This window comes from Mirounga leonina, unplaced genomic scaffold (assembly GCF_011800145.1).
Source record: "Mirounga leonina isolate KUSES-001 unplaced genomic scaffold, KU_Mleo_1.0 Mir_170, whole genome shotgun sequence".
In the NCBI taxonomy this organism is placed as follows: Eukaryota; Metazoa; Chordata; class Mammalia; order Carnivora; family Phocidae; genus Mirounga; species Mirounga leonina.
Genome location: NW_023270433.1, coordinates 3,668,815 through 3,689,227, shown reverse-complemented (window position 1 = coordinate 3,689,227; position 20,413 = coordinate 3,668,815). Strand labels below are relative to the sequence as shown.

The window sequence follows — 20,413 nt, the reverse complement described above, 5'->3', positions numbered from 1 at the left end:
AAAATCAAGTCAGACACTCAACTGACTGAGCCACCCGGGCTCCCCAAGTTCAGTAAGGTTTGATGTCAAGTTAAGCTTCAGAATAACTTGAAAAAGCACCACCTGGATGACACCTTTAACGGGTACTATCTACAGATAAGCCCGCCTTTTCTAGAAACCAATTCTAAATTGTCAAGACTCAAACTGTGTCAGTGAGTGCTAAGGCCAGGGGCCCCGGTGCAAGCACCTGAAACACAGAAAGACTCTCTGATGGGGTGCTGCTGGGAAGTCAAATCCTCAAGTCCATATTCCTTTTTCTGTGTTAAAAACCCACCCCCAAGTCCGCTGGCATACTGTCAGGTAGGAGACCAAAGATGCAGGGCTCTGAATTAAACTTGAAAGAGGAGTTAATCAGGAGAAACTGGAGGCAAATTCTAATTTCCAACATTTGGCAAACAGTTCCTAGGAGCAACAGTGAGTCTTATCCCAGGAAAAGAAAATAAAGATGACATAAATGAGCCATGCTTTCCAGAGACGAAGCTGGGAAGCAGGTAAGTGCTGAGGTCACTCTTACCACAGCTATTCTGCGTGTCGACATAAGGGCTGGCGGCCACATCGGCCGCACGATGCGGAAAGCGCGCGGACACCTGCGGGGACACGGAGTCGCCGTCTTCGTACGAGGCTTCTGCGGGGTCCAGAGAGATTTTGGCACACTCTATTACAACATCATGTGTTTCTAATCTCTTCCACCTGGAAGAGGCAACGATAATTAAGAAAGGCAAGTTGGAATCCATTTACTCAAACAACCAAACCCTTAAGAATGCGAACGCAAGGCCAGGCATGGAACTAGGATTAGCGAAGGACAAGGCAGAACCCCGCCAGCCCAAGTATTAAACAGTACGGGTATATTAAGAACCAGCCATTCATTTTAGAAACCTCTACCTTCCCTATCTAAAATGGTCACATCAGGTTATCAGAAACTAACCTGAAACAAAAACGTCATCAACAAACGACTGGGCATAGCCTCAAAAGAGCACAAACTACACCAAGCAGTCACCAGGGGGACTTCTCCCTCAGAACAAAGGTAATCAAAGAACAGGGAGACCTGGAAAATGCCGGGTAGCTGAGGTGGATTTACAGTCTCCTATCAGAGCCTAGGGGCTTCTGATCCATCTCCAGACCGGAAATACGGCACAGAAAGACTCAAACCTAGAGAAAGCCCACGAGGACATTTTTTAAATCAGCCAAGGATTCCTGTCATATGATCCACAGTTCCACTTCTAAGATTTAGCCTGTGGAAATCGACATACTTGTCAAGACAGACAACAATGCTCAGCACAGCTTGTCACAGAAAAAAGAAATAACCCAAAGTCACACCAAAGGGATATATTCTATAGAAGAAAAATTGTTACACCATCATGAAAAAGCATGCTCTCAGCAGGTCACTGGTTGCCAAGTGTCAGGAAGGAGACTGACCACAAAGGATAGACAGGAACCTTGTGGGCAATGATACATTCTTTATCATGAGTGTGACTTTTGTCAAAACTCAACAAAACTGATGAATCTTATTGTATGTCAACTGTACCTTCCTAAGCTGATTTTAAAAATGTTTTCAAAGATTCAGTGATGTTAAGATGGTCAGGGTATGAGCTTCAATGAATAAAGGATTCGAAACTACTCACAGATATGCCCAGAGAGAGAGACGATGACACTGAGGGTTCAAATTAAAAGAACTGAAGTTATGGGTGATGTTCTTTTCCTTTCTAGTATTTGCCAAATGTTCTACAAAGCCCTAGTAATTAATACAGTGTGCACCTGCTCAAGTATAAACTTTTAGACAACATAATTTCGCTATCCAGGTTTCTAAGTAAGTAGGAATCCAGCAAGACTCTCATCTTCGTGTTCCAAATTTCATAGAAAAACAGCCCGGCACTAAGGGCAAGCCATGGGTTTACCCCAACAAAACATCTACTCCTACACAACTGTTCTAGAAAACTCATCATTCAGGGGCGCCTGGGTGGCTCAGTTGGTTAGGCGACTGCCTTCGGCTCAGGTCATGATCCTGGAGTCCCGGGATCGAGTCCTGCATCGGGCTCCCTGCTCGGCGGGGAGCCTGCTTCTCCCTCTGACCTTCCTCCCTCTCATGCTCTCTGTCTCTCCTTCTCTCTCTCAAACAAATAAATAAAATCTTTAAAAAAAACAAAAAAAACAAAAAAAACTCATCATTCAATCTGAGATACTGAAAATGTGATATCAAATAGAGAACAAGAGAGTCCTCAGAGCATGGGCAGCATTCCTAAGGGAAAAAGCCTTTCGACATCAGCACCGCACCTCCGGTCTGCGTGGGTGCTCACTGCCCGGGGTACCTGTGTGTTAAGGGCGGTAGCCTCCCCAACTATTCTCGGCACGACTGGCAAGGGATAAAGTGAGAGCAAGGCTCAGGATGCTTATGTACACACAGGAGCATTGCTTTTAGAGAATAAAGTGAAACTCACAATACAGTAGAAATACATTAAATTTCTGACTTATATGCATTTTTACGCTATTCATTTGATTCTTAAAAGGACTTTTCCCATTTAATGTCTCTGAAACTGGGAAGTCATATCTAATCAGGTGTGTGTTAGTTTTTGTGGTATTTTTTTTTCTCAGACGAACATAAAATAGAAGTACTCCATGGCATCTTGCATTTAATGAAATATGGTAGTTTAAAAAGTCAATTAAAAGGTCCCTCCCATGCCATTCCCCTCAACCACTTTGGCAGCTGCTTCCGATCTATTGGCTGAACTGGTACCCTGCCTGCATATTTTTAAAGAATACTCTCTACGCTCTGAATTTCCAGATACACAGATTGTACCCATCATCTACTGACTTCTATTACAGTCGGTGAGGATGCAGGCCACTTCCGTATATCCTTCTCCCTCCTCCCTGATGCTCTCGACAGACGTGTATCATAGTTTCATTTTCTTCAGAATCAGTTTTCAATGATTATTAGGAGTATGTAAATACTATGCATAACTGAGCCAGAGAGTATACTACAAGATTTCCTTTTCTGTTAGATTTAGTTTGTCGTGGAGTTTGGACTTTCGTTTCTTTTCCTCAGTCCTCTGTGTTTCTAATTCTTCCTAAACTTACCCTAACAGCTCTGAAACAATGCCTGGTATAATTTTTACATAACGATATGCAAATAAGCTACTGGAATTATCGCCCCCCCCCCCCCCACTAGCTCCCTTCTCTCTCCCACTTCTGGCCAGACTGGTTTGTTCTGAGGGCTGCTGTGCAGTGTTGTTTTGTTTTGTTTTTTTTTTAAGATTTTATTTATTTATTTGAGACAGAGAGAATGAGAGAGACAGAGAGCATATGAGAGGGGGGAGGGTCAGAGGGAGGAGCAGACTCCCTGCTGAGCAGGGAGCCCGACGCAGGACTCGATCCAGGGACTCCAGGATCATGACCTGAGCCGAAGGCAGTCGCTTAACCAACTGAGCCACCCAGGCGCCCTGCTGTGCAGTGTTACCTGAAGACTTCCCATGACCATGATCCTAAGTCAGATCCCCCTGTTTCCTGGACTCTGTCTCACCAGATTCTACTCTCATTTTGATGGAACACATGCCCCAGTAGTTAGCTGAGCAGGGGTCCATGGGAGGTAAATGTGAGTCCTTACATATTTAAAACTGTCACACTTGACAGGCAGTTTGGCTGGGTCTAGAATTCTATGTTGAAGACCTTTCTGTCTCAATTAGTTTCAGAAGCTAATACCTTTCTGACTTGATCCTTACTAAGCATTTTGGTCTTCTCTCTCTGAAAGGTTTATCCCTGGTGTTTGAGATTCACCACACTGAGACTCGGTAGCATTCTCTCACTGACAGAAGCTGGGCGCCAGGTGAGACCCTTCAATCTGGAAACACGTGTCCTTCGATCCTCCCATTATTATATTTCTTTGTATTTTTCACGCTTATATTGGAGATTTTCTTCTATTATGTCTTTTATAATTTCTTCCCCCAAGAAAGTTTTCTCCCCTCTTTCTAAAGCTCTTTTTTCTTGGATGTTGGACTTCCTGTATTTTAAGTTTCTTATCTCTCTGCTCAGAATACTCATCTCTATCTTTTGATCCTGCTTTCTGAGATAGTCTTAACTTTATCTTCCAGTTCTTTTGCTGAAGTCTTGACTTCAGCTCTCACTTTTCATTTTCAAGGGTTCTTTGTCTCTGAATGTTCCCCCCATGGCACTGTGACCTCTACATGTGCTCAAATGCCCCATCTCAGTGGCTACTACATACGCTTTCCTCCTCTCTCTGTATTATCAGTTTCTTTCTAACTCCATTTTCTCTTTATGTTGGTCTTTTTTTTTTTTTTTAAGGATTTTTATTTATTTATTTGACAGAGAGAAAGACACAGTGAGAGAGGGAACACAAGCAGGGGGAATGGGAGAGGGAGAAGCAGGCTTCCCGCCGAGCAGGCAGCCCGATGCGGGGCTCGATCCCAGGACCCTGGGATCATGACCTGAGCCGAAGGCAGACGCTTAACGACTGAGCCACCCAGGCGCCCCCCCCTTTTTTTTTAAAAAGCTTTTATTTATTTATTTGAGGGAGAGAGAGCAAGCACACAAGTGGGGCGGGGGACAGAGGGAGAAGCAGACTCTCCGCTGACAGGGAGCCCAACGTGGGGCTCGATCCCAGGACCCTGGGATCATGATCTGAGGCGAAGGCAGACACTTAACTGACTGAGCCACCCAGGTGCCCCTATGTTGGGTCTCTTGTCTTTTGTGTTAGAGCTTTCTTCAAAAGCCAGATGACCCCTGCCTACCCATGGGAAGCGAGGCTCTCTAAGCTGGCCTGGGAGACTTCCAAGTTAGTCTCACACTGAACATATGCATCCAATTGTATAACTTCCCAAACCCACCAAATCTACAGTATGGATTCGTTTGTTTTTAAATATAAACCTATGAGAAGGAGAAGAATGGGGGAAGACAGATCAGCACTACAGGCTCCTGAAACTAGAAAGCAGCCAGGCCAGAGGCAACCTACTAGCAAGTCCAAGAAAGCAGAATCCTAAGCTCCCACTGTTTCAAAGCTAAAAGTCAACCTGACTTATACTGTAGAATCCTTAAAAAGCTGAAGAATTTTTACACCTCAAGTACTTCTGGAATTGGAGATGAGCGACAGGTAGATGAGGACAGCTAGCATGGGGAAGACAGGGTGAAAACTATCTGAGGGTCGGAGTCCCAAGGTCTCCTCCCCAACTCTAGGCTCCCAGGCAGCAGAAATCTGGGCTATTCTCTGGAAAGAGTAAAACAGATTTTTGGGACTGAGCTACTCCAGAAATAGTTGAGGACATGAGTACCATTCAAACAAGGGATTTAAGTGAGCATGTACATTTTGAATGCCAAGACCACTAACCTCTCTCACCACTAGCCTCTTCCCTCCAGCAGCAGCCAGACCCTCCCCAGACTAGCGATTAGAAGACCCTTCTCTACAAAAACTTGACCAGCTCAGGAGGAACACGATACTGACATCAGGATCTCCAACAGACGCTCAGACCCATGTGCACGCCACACACACACACACACACACACGGGAAGCTCAGAGGTGACAAGTCCCACCCCTGTGAAGAGAACTTTTGGTCTCCCTACCCAGACACAAGCAGATTATCAGATCTTTGCAGAAAGCCTCGAAGACTTCAAAAGAACAGCAGTCCACGGATTACATGGGGAACAAACGGCTCTCAGCATTCTCGAGGATGTGAGAGGTTGCACCCTTGAAACCCCAAACAAGCTACTATGAAGAGGAGCATTCAGAGACTTATAAAAAACTCTTAGATGCTAAGAACATGGCACTAGGAGGGAAACTTACAACAGGATTAAAAACTAAAGATGAGGAGACCTTCAGAAAAAAACAAAAGAGTAGAGAGAAAAAACAGGAGAGCAAAGAAAAGCAGAGGACACTCTAGGAGGCCCCAATCTACATACCAGCAGTTCCAGAAAGACACACAGACACAATGGAAGGAAGGAAATCAAACACGAGATAAAGAAAATTTCCTAGAGTCTTTGAAGATAAGAGTTTCCAGATTAAAGGAGAACAGATTCTGACTAGGCAATGTCGGAGTATGAGGAGAACGAAGAGAGGGCTCTACGGGCTCCCGCAGAGGAAAACAGGGCAAACACAGATATGAGATATGAGAAGAGCTTTGGATTTCAACAGCAACACTGGCAGCAAGATGCGATGGCACAATGTCTTCAGGCTGCAGAATTGAGGTGGACCAGAAGTCTGTACCCAGCCACTAGAGGGTACTTCCTTTCTGAGAGCTACTAGAGGGAACACTCCACAAAAACAAGAGCAAACCCAGAAAAGAGACAGGAGACACAGGGAATGGAGGTCCTGCACAGGAGAGACGCAGAGGACCGCCATGCACGAGGCACGGATCCGACAGGCAGGCCAAGAGACAGGCATGTGGCAGGCTGTCACCCTCGTCCCCGCTGCCACCGCACTATCTTCTTAACGGAGGGATGCAGTGTGCAGGTGACCCCAGCCCAGATAGGTTGTCTGTACTTAGTCTGTCCTGAGTAAGCACTGATGAAGGCCCCACTCTCCCTTCTCTGCCTGGATCAGCCCCACAGATGGACGCTGCTCTGACCTGCTCCTAGAAGTGGGCCACCATGAGCTGAGAAGCAGCAAACGAGCAGTCTTTGTCCTCTGCCACATTTCGGCAGCACATCCAGAAGCCAGTCTCGCTACAGGCCCTGTGAGATGCTCTGACTAGGGTGAGCATTCTGTGTCTCAGGTCTTACTCGTGAATGACCTTGCCCACTGACATCCCCCCACCCCTGGGGCTCCTGTAAACTCTCAATGAAGGGAAGCCGGACGAAGACGGCAACACTGGGCTCTTCCCCTCGCCTCCTGAGGACCTTCATCTAATAGTGATAGGACTGCCCTTTCCTTAGCCTGGCTTGGCTTCCCAGTTAGCTTTCCAAAGCACAACAATACACGTGGTAAAACTCTACAAAAAAGAAAGAACGATTAACATAAAAGCAAGAACGGGAGTTTCTCTGAAGTGGGACAGGAACAGGGAGAAAGATGTGTAGCAACGTTCCAGCTGAGAAGGTGGACGGCGGCTGTGTGCCCAGGTACTCGTGTGATGTTATTACGCTTTACAGGCATAATTCGTATACCTCTCCACATACCATCTCTCTCACACGAAGGTGTTTTGAGCCAACTGAGGCTCTGCATGACAGAGCGAGGGCTTGTCAGGTGAGATCAGGCATGAACCAGCTTTTTCAGTGGGAGATCCCTAAATGTCAGTTATCTGTGGACAGGTTTCCCCAAAAAGGGTTCAATCCTCAGCCAGGGGGAGCATTGGCCTAGCTGCCAGCCAGGGAAGGTGGAGGAGGGAGCTGAGCTTCTCCCAGCTCCATGCAGAGAACTTCATTCCCTTCTTAGCTCCACCCGCCCCACACCTGGCATCCTCGAATAGGAAGCCTGGCAGGTGCACTTCCTCCAGAGAATAAACCTAGAGACTACTCAGGGTCCCCTGGAGGCCGGCCGGCCATTGCCTGGCTACCTGCAGGGGGAGGCTCCCCACTCGACACCCACACTTCCCACAACCCACTTGTTTTCAACTACGTCCTGCTCAGCCTGCCTCGTGCGATCACCGGTACCCCCGATCACCGGTACCCCCGAGCTGGACGCCTTCCTGGGGCTCTGCGGGGCCGGTGTCTGCATGGCAACCGCCTCCGCTCCCCTGGAGGAATGGTTAATTCTCTGTCTGTGAGGAGTATGTTTCAGACTCGAACCAAGTTCTAGCTGTACGAGTCCTTCGAAACAGAGTGATTCTATAAGTAGAAGAACCTGTATTCCCAAATAATACCCCAGGAGGGACATCGCCTACAGCACATGAATCTGTCAAGAGATGCTGTAAAATTCTGAGTCGCTAGCTTCATTTCTATACCTTCGAGGGTCCAGTTCGTGGTCCTTGGATCCAGTCACTAATTCCGGGTGAATTCGCACGTGCTCCATCATTGGCTAGAAGAGTTCGGGTTGACAAATTACAAAAGGCTTAATTTCTATGGTATCTGCCCACAATGGAATATTACTTGATAATAAAAAGGAATGGAGTCCTGACATCTGCTACACAGCATGGATGACCCCTGAAACATTCCACCAAGTGAAAGAAATCAGTCCCCAAAGACCACATACTGTATGATCCCAGGTCTGTGAAACGCTCACCAGGAGAGGCAAGTCTACAAAGGCAGAAAGGAGATCAGGGGCTGCCTAGGGCTGGGGCTATGGGGAGAGCTGAACTGCTTTTCAAAATCTGTCTCCCGCTGAATACACGGGTCCCAACCACAGCCTGTGGGCACAGTATGCAGGCTCTCAAATGAGCCGTCTTCACTCACCCTGACCACTTCTTCAAAAGTGTCCAAGTTCTCCTTCATACTGTAGTGAGAGCGTAGAAAGGAGACAAAGTTGCAAGGGTACATTCCGTAGAGGCGATGAAAGAGAGCATAAACACTGGCATGGAGATGGACAAGATAGATTTCTGTCACGTGGCCTAAAACAGGAAATCATGGACAGGAGACTCAGCCAGACACAAGATGACTTGTGCAAAGCAAACGTGAGCACATGGCCACCAGCATGACCTGCGGTCGACTGCTCCCACCTCACTCCAGATAGCAAGTGTTTTTCTAAAATGCAAATCTTAACACACAAAACACCCCTATTTAAAATCCATCAGTGGCTCCCTACGGCCTTGGGATAAACTCCAATCTACTTAGAATGACCCATAAAAGCCCCTACAGATCCAATGCTACTCTCCTGTCTTCACTCGACACTCTCACAATACTGACCTAACTTTCTCACGATAATCACTCTCCCTAAAATCTGTTCTTGTTGTTTTTCATGATTATTATTTTAATTTTAAGTAAACTCTACGCCACACATGGGGATCCAACTCACGACCCTGAGGTCAAGAGCTGCATGCTCTACCAACTGAGCCAGCCAGGTGCCCCCCAAAAATTTGTAATGATACTTCTCCACTGTCCTATTTGGCATGAATTTCTTGAGTTTCTTGAACACTCTTACTGCACCGTCTTACTCACTTCTGTACCCTTAGTGCCTTGCACAGTGCTTGGTGCAGAGCAGACATTCAAATATTTGCAGAACAAATGTGAGAGATCCTTTTGAGATCAGCGTGTAGTCTTAGTGATGCAGATTTGTAACTAAAGAGTGAAAAAACTATTATCTAGAAACTAGCTTAAGAAGCTGAGAGTGGGAGAAACTGAACACTTTGTTCATCGAGCCTCACCCAGACCCCATGGAAAACCCTAAGTCCACAGGATCCGTACAGCTCCTCCATAATAATGGACAGACCACTCCTTTCCTCCCCAGAAGAGCCTACTAAATAACCAGCATCACATGGATCTTGCACTTGTTATTAATCCTGTACAGGAAGCTACAGGATCTGGTGTGACATGGCTTACACACTTCATCTTTTCAACATGAATGGCTCATGCCGGCCTTACCAAAAGATTCCAAGTATCACGTGCTTATAGCTTTGAAATCATTTTCATAGAGCTGGACTCCCTGCCAGTATGGGGAAAAACCCCACCACATTTAAAACAACGACACTAATTAGAACCCGCTGCATTTTCCCTCCTCCTCCACATACAAAAGACAGGTTCTCAGAACCAGAGGTTTGTGTTCTGTCACAACAGACCAGCAAAGTAAGACAAAAAGGTGCCCCAAGCCTAGTCCTGTATTGCTACAACACGGATTGAAGGTATTTTGATAGACTGAAGTTTACTGACAATTAGGAAGTTTTACATCCTATCAGTTTCTCTGAAAACTAATCCTCTTAAGCCGACAGAATGAGGAAGGCATCTAATAGTCATGCCTACAGTGAGTACACCCAAGGCCCTCTGCAACCGGCTGGTGACATCCACCCATTCCAGCTACGAAAGTCTACACGTCTTTCCTTTACAGCTCACGACCTGTCAATCGCTAACGAAAGCATTCACCTGGTAGGGAATGACAGGTATGTAAAGACCTCTTTACCTGGCTTCTTCAGGCACCACGACGAAAGACGGCCAAAAATATCAAAGAAATCATGAAGGTGCTGCTTCCCCGACTGTGGAATCATTGGTAGCATGGTTATCAACACTAAGACACCTGTTGTGAGGACGACAACATCCGTATCCATCTGCGGAAGGAAAGGTCGAGCAGGAAGAACATGTGTGAGGCACAGCCCTAGAATCAGCACTACCAGCACAGCAAGAGGCCGCTCTAAATTCTACAGGGATCAGAAAGTAGAGGTCCCCTCATCGACTCAGGTTCCTCACCCTCAGGTTTGGGGGGAACAACACTGGTCAGACTTGACCATAATGAATCTGCAAAGACCACTTCTGCTGCCCCCAGACAAACCTATCTGGGAGAGAAACTTCAACCTGACCTGGGGACGCTCTGCCTATGGCACTTGGCCCAGAAGTGTGACGAGATGCCTTTAACAGAACACAGGAACATGACAGTTTCTGTTCATTCAACCAAATCCTCAAATATTTACTTTTTGTTAATCAATTTAAAAAACACTACACAAGTAATGTCAAGTAATTCAGTATTTTTTAAAGGATTACAACAGAAGTGTAATTTAAGAGGAAATTAGCATAGTGCTAACAAATCTCCCTAACTGTTCACCTTTGTAGCAGCATTTATAGATCAGCAAATAAAAGAAGATATGGTGACCTCTGATCACGTCTATAGCTTAAATATCAAGTCATACAACTTCAGGCTAATTGAAGATACTTAATACCCAATGGATAATGAATCAACTCAGGACAGCTACAGCAGCTCACCTGACCCATAATTAAATCATGAATGTTTGCCAAGTAACTGGAATTCAGATTTAAGAACCAAGATATTAATCAAAAGACTACCACGCAGGCTAAGACACTCCTTATTACTGTTAAAAAAAGGAAATCCACGAGTCTGGAAATAAAGCCTTAAATAGATTTAGTTTTTATGTTAAGCACTAAGCCTTTTGTCACGGCCGACATCTATCTAGTAAGAAGAACGTAAAATATTGGTAGGAGAATCAAGAACACACAACCAGTTCCAGTAACAACGACTAACCCTAATTTTGCTTATGGTCCTATTCTAACCAATGGCCTGGGTAGCAGTCCATGAGTAACTGCCAAAGCTTACCCTTTTGGAAAAGTGAAGTGTTCTACAATCTGAACTGAATTTTGTGGCCTCAAGATTGAGTTATATTCTCTCCAATCCATTCACTTAAAAAAATGTAAGTTGTACCAATCGTTCCTGTTTTTTCTCAACATTAAATGCATGTTTTTATGACACCCTACCAACGTGACTCCCACCTCTAGGGGTAATGAAACAGTTACCCTTGCTGGCAGAGACAAAAATCAATTTGCAGGGTGCTGTATCAGATGATCCAGAGGTACTGCCATCCTGGGACAAACGCTACTGGATATTTTCACGTCTCTGTGAGGTACAGGCAGTTAATATTAACCACATTTTTTATTTTATAGATGGGAAACAAGTCCAGGAATTAAAACAGATTAAGCAAATAGCCTGGAGTATTTCAGCAAACCACTGTGAAAACTAAAACCACAAAGTTCTACTTAGGTTTTGACTCACTGCGTAGAAAAATACACTAAATTTAGAGTGCAAAAGGCAGAATGCGATTCAGGAGGCCCTGTATCAACAAAACCTTAATTATGGCTGCAACAAGAACGTGGTCCTGAATGGTTAAAAAGAGCTGTTAGCCATTTTTCTCCTAGCTAAAAGAGAATCTGGGCTTCCCTCAAAGAGAAACCAGATGTTTTAATGGAGGGAAGATTGGACAATGATGAAGTCCATGAGGGTGGGAATAATGTCATGTTGAACCTTATTTGCTTGGACGAAAGCCACTTGCCGGTCACGGGGATGTACTGAGAATTTACTAAGTACCAACTGTGGACGACATGACATTCGAGGAAAGCCAAACACTAAAAGTTTCTGAACTCTCAGAGTTCAAATCTAGCTTGCTTGCTTTAAAGTCACCCAGAATTTCAGAAATAATATTCACAAAGGCATTTCATTCAAACCCTTGCAAACATCGTACCTTGAGACATTTGAGTAAAGAAGGCAAAAGAGGTGCTTGAGAGAGTTTGTGCTTCCAAGGCGGCTGCAGTCTGATGACGTGCCCCAGCAGCGACAGCGCGGGCAGCCGAGAGGCGGCTCTGCCCATACAGTCATTCATTTTGTCCAAGAGGTGCTAAACACGTAAAAGAACAGGGGAAATAGGTCTCAGTAAGGCTGGGGGGAGGGGGGAGGGGGGAGGAAATCAAGGGAAACAAGGGAAATTCTCCTGAGAACGTAGCAGATGACATAAACAGAGGCAACGAGGACGTATGCCTGCTCCTCGAGTCTCCACGGACGGGAAGCAAGGGCCATCCAGGTGAAGAGATCAAACGAAAGAGCTTTAAAAACCACAATGGCACACAAAACACCACTGCATTTGGCCTGAGAGAAGGCAGCCAGCTGGCAAGTCCTGAAAAAGGATCCCATGATACACAGGTGCAGGCCGGGAGGGTGAGGGGCAGACTCCCTCATGGACCCTCTTGTTATGTACAAATAAGCCACTTTTTCCAAAAACTGCTGGTCCTGAGCCTGTGGCAGGTTGTTGAAGCTGTGAGGGTAGCAGCTGCTTATTGCTACCATAGCCCAGTCTACATGGTTTGGCCCCAAATATAAATTGGGTAATCTAGAAGTTAAAATTCAGCCCAGAAAAACAACAGAACAAGATATACTGGAAAAGGCACACAACGGCAAGGCCTTCAAATCTTAGTGAAGCCACTAGCATTTAGAAACTCAACACTTAACCAAAGTATGCAACTACAGTGCTTTGTGAACTATTTACCACCAACAAAAATAAGACACTAAGGAGCCCTCCAAGTGCCTGGTGCTGGGCAACAGGACTCAGCAATTAGCCCCATAGCTGTCTGGACCCATAGATTTTCCCACATTGATTAAGTCCAAAATCCTATTCAAAGCATGGATTTAAAGATGGGCACCTTACAGGTCAAACTGTTACTGTACAATGACAGCACTGGAATTATAGGATTTCTTGGAACAGGGAAAGCTTAAAAAAACCTCTGGAATATGTTTTATTTTGTAAACTTTGCAGGACACATGGGTTCCGCAAATTCTTTTTCCATGTGGTTGCAATCTGGGAACAGGATCATCTGCGGCACGGAGAAGATGAAGGAGCACGCTCTGGACACACTGCACGGGGTGTGCACAGAGGCCGCCACACCGGTCGGGGCCAGACTGAACGGCCCAGCACTACGTTCCAGCAGTTACCTTGTCGTGCGGCTCTTGCAAGGTAGTCAGGATGTGCAATACCGGCTGAGAATTGGTTTCCAGGTAATAGTCCACCAAGGTGTTTACGAGCATCGGACCACGGTCTGAACAAAGGAAAGGGAAATAATTATTTCCTTTAATATTCTAAACTTACCTCAAATGGCTGCTGGTCATAAAATCCAGAAAGTATTTCTTTATATGCTCCCCAAAGTTACGTGAAGCATTCTATTTCTACCCTTCGATCTATTTAGGTTTAACAATAGGATAATACCAAATTAACCTGCCTAAATATCCATAAAAGCATAGAAATGCTATCTCCTTTTTTTATTGCTTTCTTTGGTTATAAAATTGTAACCATGTCCACTGATAACAACTCAGATGATGTGAAAGAACATAAAATGAAAGTCCTCCTCACTACCAGCCTCTCTCAACCCACTCTTCAGAGACAAGCATCCTTGAGTTTGGTACACGTCCTTTCAAACCTTTTCCTACTTGGATAACCACACATGTGCGCACGCGAACACAAAGCCCCCACACCCACGTACACGCAGCCTGTGTATGTGTTTTCTTCCACTTAACAGTGTGTTGCAGACACCCTCCCATGTTGGCACCTCTGACCTACTTCAGTCTCCTCACTGACCTGGAGCCCCACTGCTCGGCTCTACACGACTCAGTGAACCAGTCACCTACTGAAGGATACTTGGGTTTTCCCAGTTTTCACTAGACTTCATTCAAGGCTATAATGAAATACAGACTCTTGTCAGTGGGACACTTGGTACGTGCTTCTTAATGGGTGATGGATACTCCAAAAAGGCTGAATACTAATTTATTCTCCTGCCAACAGTGCCCATTTCTGTAGTCAATATTTGATTTCTGTCAACCTAGTAAGCAAAGAAAGGTACTGTTGAAATTCCTGTTTCTCTGATTAAGGAGAGGTCACGCATTTTTATACCAGAAATCACGTATGTGATTTCTGCATGGCCTTTGCTTGAAAATACTTGGGTGGGGGGAACAAGGGAGGTGAGATGAAAACAAGAAGGCCGCAACTTTGAAGCTGTGTCGTGGGTTCATTATGTGATTCTTACTTAATAAGTTTGTGTGTCTCTTTGAATAGTTCCATAATAAAGCACACAGAGAGTGAATCTGGCAGTTGATGCGCTTTTCTCAGTGGTTTTGGAGACTCTCCTCAGAAGGTGAAAACCAACATCAGCAGACTATAGTCACCCACAGGTCAGTCTCTTCTGATGCGCACAGGAGCGAGAATGGGCGCGACCCTGCTTACCAGAGCTGAGGTTCTCTTTAAAGACAGCTGTCACGTCATCACGCACACTCAGCACGGGGGAGTCCAGCATGGACAGGAGCTCCCCGATATTCGCTTGCTGGGCCATTATCTTACACGACTGTGCTGCGCCAGGTCCGGGACGTGCACTAGCGAGTCTGCAGGCTCTTCATTGGTGTCACTACCAGACTGAGAAAAAGGAAGGCACACAGTGTGACAAAATGGCCCCATTTCTCCCCATTAAAAGTTACCTGCAAGAGAAGCCAGCGCATATGTTCAATGCAGTGAAAAGCCTGTCCAGAATTCTGCTGATGAAAGAAGCTAGGGTGTGAGAATAATTCTACATTTGACAATTTGTGAAGAAGAGGTCTATGGAATGCAAGCACCGGAGAGAGACGGAAAACCCTGCTACCAGTCAGAACCATCACGGCAACTTAATGCCAGGACCAAAGCAAAGTTTTTTATTTTTATTCCTACTTCTGACTCTGCCTTTGGTTTTGGCTAAGACTATGTTTACGTTTTATTATTATTATTTTTTTAAGATTTTATTTATTTATTTGAGACAGAGAGAATGAGAGAGACAGAGAGCACATGAGAGGGGGGAGGGTCAGAGGGAGGAGCAGACTCCCCGCCGAGCAGGGAGCCCGATGCGGGACTCGATCCCAGGACTCCGGGACCATGACCTGAGCCGAAGGCAGTCGCTTAACCAACTGAGCCACCCAGGTGCCCCTATGTTTACGTTTTAAATCATTGATCTAAAAAGTAGATGAGGGGTGCCTGGGTGGCTCAGTCATTTAAGCATCTGCCTTTGGCTCAGGTCATGATCCCGGGGTCTTGGGATCGAGCCCCAGTTGGGGCTCCCTGCTCAGCAGGGAGTCTGCTTCTCCTGCCACTCCCCCTTGCTTGTGTCTCGCTCTCTGTCAAATAAATAAATAAAAATCTTTCAAAAAATAAATAAATAAAAAGTAGACAAACTATTTTCAGAAAAAGAACTAAAAACATGCTGTTTTCCTCTTGACACTCCTATCAATGTCTAGAAGCTGGTCTAGCTTGTTAGGTCACAGGACCATCCATTCAATACTTCAATACCTCATTTGAAGCAGGGACCACGTCTTGATATTTCATACAAACTCCTCCCCCCAGACATCTGTCACACTCAAATGCCATTGGTCACAGGCAAGAGGCATGAAGTGGGGGCACAAGGGTAAATCTGCCCCCTTCAAAGGCTCCATTCCTCCTGATGATGGAGCCGCTGCCTTATCTTTAAATACAAAAAACCCAGCTCATTCTCCAGGTGTCACTATCCACATTTACAATTATTTTTCTTTCCACTTGGGTGTCTAAAGGTATATTTTCAAAAACAAGCAAAACCAATGATCATTTAAGAGATAGGAACTGCACATCTTTTACAAACATCAATGAATACAGTCCTTAGACCAGTATCATGCGGTTGGTTCTTCTGTCCCCATTTTGCGGGGAGAGAAACAGAAATGAAGCCATTTGCCTGGGGTTGCAAAGCTAGCAAGAGGCAGAACCAGAGAACTGATGTTTGAACCCAGATCTGCTCGACTGCATAGCCCTAAGCCCTTCAACGTGACATCAAGCGACCTCGTGGTTTTGATCCTCACAGCAATTCTGTGAGGTAAGCAGATATCCTCTATTACAAATGAGAATATGGAGACTCAGAAAGGATAAGTAGCTTTGCCAAGGTCACACGGTAAAGCAGAACTCAGACGGCTCAACTCCCAGGCCCATGGCTGCATCTGTCCTTGGTCGCCATGTTGCTTCCTCCAGCGCCGCTCTGAGTAGCTAGGGTAGCAGCCCCCCTGCTTCAGTGTGGACCCAGACCATCCAGGGTGCCTCTTAGAAACGCAACTTCCTGGGCCGTTCCACCACTGACTTGGGGCTTAGGAACCGGCATTTTAATAAGCACCTAGGGAGGAAATATTATGCTAAAGAAAAAGTCCACCAGAGTTAAGCTCCTCCTGCAAAAATGCCAAATTTAAGCACCAGTGGCCCCAGAAACTGGTGAGTATTATTATCTATGCTCTTGTTTAATTACAACCCAGCAACAGCCACTGATTTGGCTCTCGGTGAATCAGAAGTTCATGAGCCAAAAAAAAAAAAAAAAAATCAATTAAAATGTCTACATGCATTTTTGATAGCTAACCACGATGCAGGAAGTTGCTGGCTCACCTATGAATATAAATCTTACAGGTAAATCACAAAGGGAATCCATTTCAAAGGGCTTACAACTGGTAAGATTTTCTTGTAAAAGAGTTCAGAGCTGAAAATAGAAACAAATTTCACCTTGTGAGTTGGATTAAATTAAATTTACAAGTGAAGAAAATACCAACCTGTCAGGATTTATTGTCCATGGAGAGAATAAAATGAGAGAACGTATGCATACACTCGGCACAAATAAATACTCCCTGAGCAGTGCCCAGATATTATCAAAAAGAAAACTAGTAAAAATCGTGGGGCCACCACTTTCAAGATGTATCTGGCTAGCCCTCACATTCCTTTCTACTTCAGATAAGTCACAAATGATTCTCAGGTTTAAAAGCACTTTTGTCCCTAAGTTTGGTTTTGTTCCAGTAAAACTGCTACCCACCTAGTCTCAATCTAGTGAGACTCTAAGTTTATATTTTGTGTATTCAGAAGACAGTAACATCAGAGATGGTTCCCCAAATCTAGGCAGCCCAGAACACACGACAGGAGTCCAATTCCAAACAAAGATGGCGCCCGTCCAGTCAAGTTGGCTGTAGTCAGGGCTGACCAGCTTGGGCTACCTAGCTTGCTTTTCAGTTTTTAAATATCATTTTAGGTGTCAAAGTCTGGTTTCTGGAGCCTGCTCCTTCCAGATACTTTATAGAAAGCAAATATAAGGTTTCATTCTAAAACACATTAGTATGTTTCTGGCAACAAGCTTTTCTAAAATTTTTCTAAATTTTCTAAAATTCTACTTATCAACCATATATTTTTTTTTAAGATTTTATTTATTTATTTGAGAGAGAGAGAATGAGAGAGAGCACATGAGAGGGGGGAGGGTCAGAGGGAGAAGCAGACCCCCTGCCAAGCAGGGATCCCAATGCGGGACTCGATCCAGGGACTCCAGGATCATGACCTGAGCCGAAGGCAGTCGCTTAACCAACTGAGCCACCCAGGCGCCCTCAACCATATTTTTTTAATCCTCCCAAAAAAATATAAATCTTGGGTTTCATGTGAGGTTCCTCATGTAAGTGCCCCAAGTTCAAGGATTCTGACATTCAAAAAGGCCCTCCCAAGCATTTAATCATGAGCTTTTGGAATCATTCCCATGATTGGAATATCTCTTCTTTTAAAACTCATTCAAATATTTCTCAGGGGGCTACATGTAGGGTGCTGAGAGGGAAGAGCGCCTTAGCACACACGACGGAGAAGGGATGTGGGAGGAGGAAGTGGGCAGGGCTCAGTGGGTGCACCGAGTGGGGACGGGGCCAGCTCAACCTGAATGTGGTGGGGGCAGGTGAGGCACACCCATGTTAGACACACTTTCCAGCCTGGGGAAGGTCAGCTGGGAGAAGCCACATGAAGGTGAGCTCCACAGGCATGGGCAGCATCAACTTACAGCTCAGCTGTGAAAGCCTCTCTTCCACTCTGGAAATAACCAAGTACCGAACACAGGGGTCAGGGGCGCCTGAATGGCTCAGATGGTTAAACGTTTGCCTTCGGCTCAGGTCATGATCTCCAGGTCCTGGGATCCGGCCCCACGTCCAGCTCCCAGCTCAGCAGGGGCTCCGCTTCTCCCTCTCCCTCTGCCTCTCCCCCTGCTTGTGCTCCCTCTGTCTCTCTCTCTCAAATAAATAAATAAATCTTTAAAAAAACAAAACAGGGGCGCCTGGGTGGCTCACTCGTTCAGCGTCTGCCTTCGGCTCAGGTCATGATCCCAGGGTCCTGGGATCGAGCCCCGCATCGGGCTCCCTGCTCGGCGGGAAGCCTGCTTCTCCCTCTCCTCCTCCCTCTGCTTGTGTTCCCTCTCTCGCTGTGTCTCTCTCTGTCAAAATAAATGAATAAAAAATCTTAAAAAACAAACAAACAAACAAAAAAACACAGGAGTCAGAAGCCGAAAGTCAATACCTAGGTTAGTCCAGCTCTGTACCCTATGTGCCAAAGCAGCATTCCACTCAGGTGAGTGGCATCTTCAGTGGCCACGTGCCACAGTACAGTACTACAGCTATTCACATAGGGAGCCACGACTTTCAACAGCCACTCCCACCCCAAACCCTGTCACTCTGCCGGTCTTCTGGATCTCAGGAAAACACGACCATCAGTCTAAAGCAAACACTGAGGCGATGTCCTCAGCTTCTCCACAGCTCTTACCCTCCCCTCTGATCTGTCAGGAAACCCCCCGGTTTTGCTATCCCCTTTGTTGTGGGCCCAGTCCAAGCCCCATCACCTCCCATCCTGTTCCCCTACGATGCACTGGCCACCAAAACACCACAAAGACTCTGAAATATGGAAATCAGAATCCATCCCTCTCCTGTTTAGAATCATGCGATGGCTTCCCATGGAGGCAATAAGAGCCAAACCCCACGAGTGGCCTAAAGGCTCCACGTGCTTTGGCCAGTTGTGAACCCCCCAGCCTCTGTCTGCTTCCTTTCGCGCCATTCTGCCTCATCATTTCGCAGATCTAGTCCCAGTCTCCCAAAAGCCAGGAAAACTAGTTCCTGCTCAAGGCCTCTGCCCTTGCTGCTGCCTCTATCCCTGGAATGCTCTCTCCCAGATCCTTGCATGGCTGACTGTCAGTGAGGTCTCTGCTCAAAATGTCACTATCTCTAAGAGGTCTCTCTTGACCACCCAATGGAAAGCAATAGGGGGATTGTTAGTTACCACCTTTGAATAAACCAAGTTGAAACTTTAAAACTGGTCATCAGATTCAATCGAACAGAATACTTAGTATGATTTCAACATGTATGGAAAATAGGGATTCACCCAAGTTTGACTTTAGTCTCCATATTTGGCCAACATTTGGCTTTGGTCTTTAGAATGTTTGAAACTTAAAACTGTCAGCTGCCTACTTCAGCAGCATTTCTAGCACCCCTCAGTGTGTGTGATCAACTATACGTCATTACCATGATACTTAACCTACATGATGTCTGTAATGTGGACAAGGCATGCGTTTAGAATTATTGTTAAAAATCTGAATATTCATTTTTGAATAAAGGTAAAACACTCTAGCTGTAACATCCAAGTTTTGTGTTTTATAAGTTGAAACTCTTGTCAGTTTAAATACCAATGTATACCAATTAGGAAAATAAAAGCTCTTTAGTTGATCAATGTAACTTTCATGTTCAAAAACAATCAAGAACTTTCAAATGGCTAAATATATTAATTAACAATATGAATATTAAAAGTAGATTAGATAAATAACTTTACAAATAAGAGTAATTACTCTTTAAGCCAAATGTTTATAAAAATTTTAATAACAGATGGCTAACTAGAAAGAAATTAAATTATATTTTAATTCTAAATTTTATAGAATCGTCTTGTAGCATTTATTACAAACAAAAATAAACTTTTAAAAACTGCATTTAAGGGGTGCCTGGGTGGCTCAGTTGGTTAAGCGACTGCCTTCAGGTCAGGTCATGATCCCAGGGTCCAGGGATCAAGTCCCGCATCAGGCTTCCTGCTCAGCGGAGAGCCTGCTTCTCCCTCTCCCTCTGCCTCTCTCACCTGCTTATGCTCTTCTGCTCTCTCTCTGTCAAATAAATAAAAAAAATCTTAAAAAAAAAACTGCATTTGGGCGCCTGGGTGGCTCAGTTGGTTAA

At 45.3% G+C, this 20,413-nt stretch overlaps 1 protein-coding gene across 6 annotated transcripts in view; it reads right to left on the bottom strand.

Moving 5' to 3' along the window:
- Window positions 1-20,413, bottom strand: part of TSC1 (TSC complex subunit 1) — a 50,781-nt gene that overhangs the window by 18,600 nt on the left and 11,768 nt on the right. For 4 of the 6 annotated variants that reach the window (XM_035015527.1, XM_035015531.1, XM_035015530.1 and 1 more), the window contains exons 3-9: window positions 14,607-14,792; window positions 13,325-13,428; window positions 12,084-12,236; window positions 10,022-10,166; window positions 8,365-8,519; window positions 7,917-7,990; window positions 554-729 (exon numbers count right to left, since the gene is read on the bottom strand). In XM_035015527.1, the coding sequence (XP_034871418.1) occupies window positions 554-729; window positions 7,917-7,990; window positions 8,365-8,519; window positions 10,022-10,166; window positions 12,084-12,236; window positions 13,325-13,428; window positions 14,607-14,712 (913 nt within the window). In that variant the 5' untranslated portion in view covers window positions 14,713-14,792. Of the gene's footprint in view, window positions 1-553; window positions 730-7,916; window positions 7,991-8,364; window positions 8,520-10,021; window positions 11,462-12,083; window positions 12,237-13,324; window positions 13,429-14,606; window positions 15,148-20,413 lie in introns of those variants that run through there. The other 2 variants (XM_035015529.1, XM_035015532.1) reach the window with 2 other exon arrangements.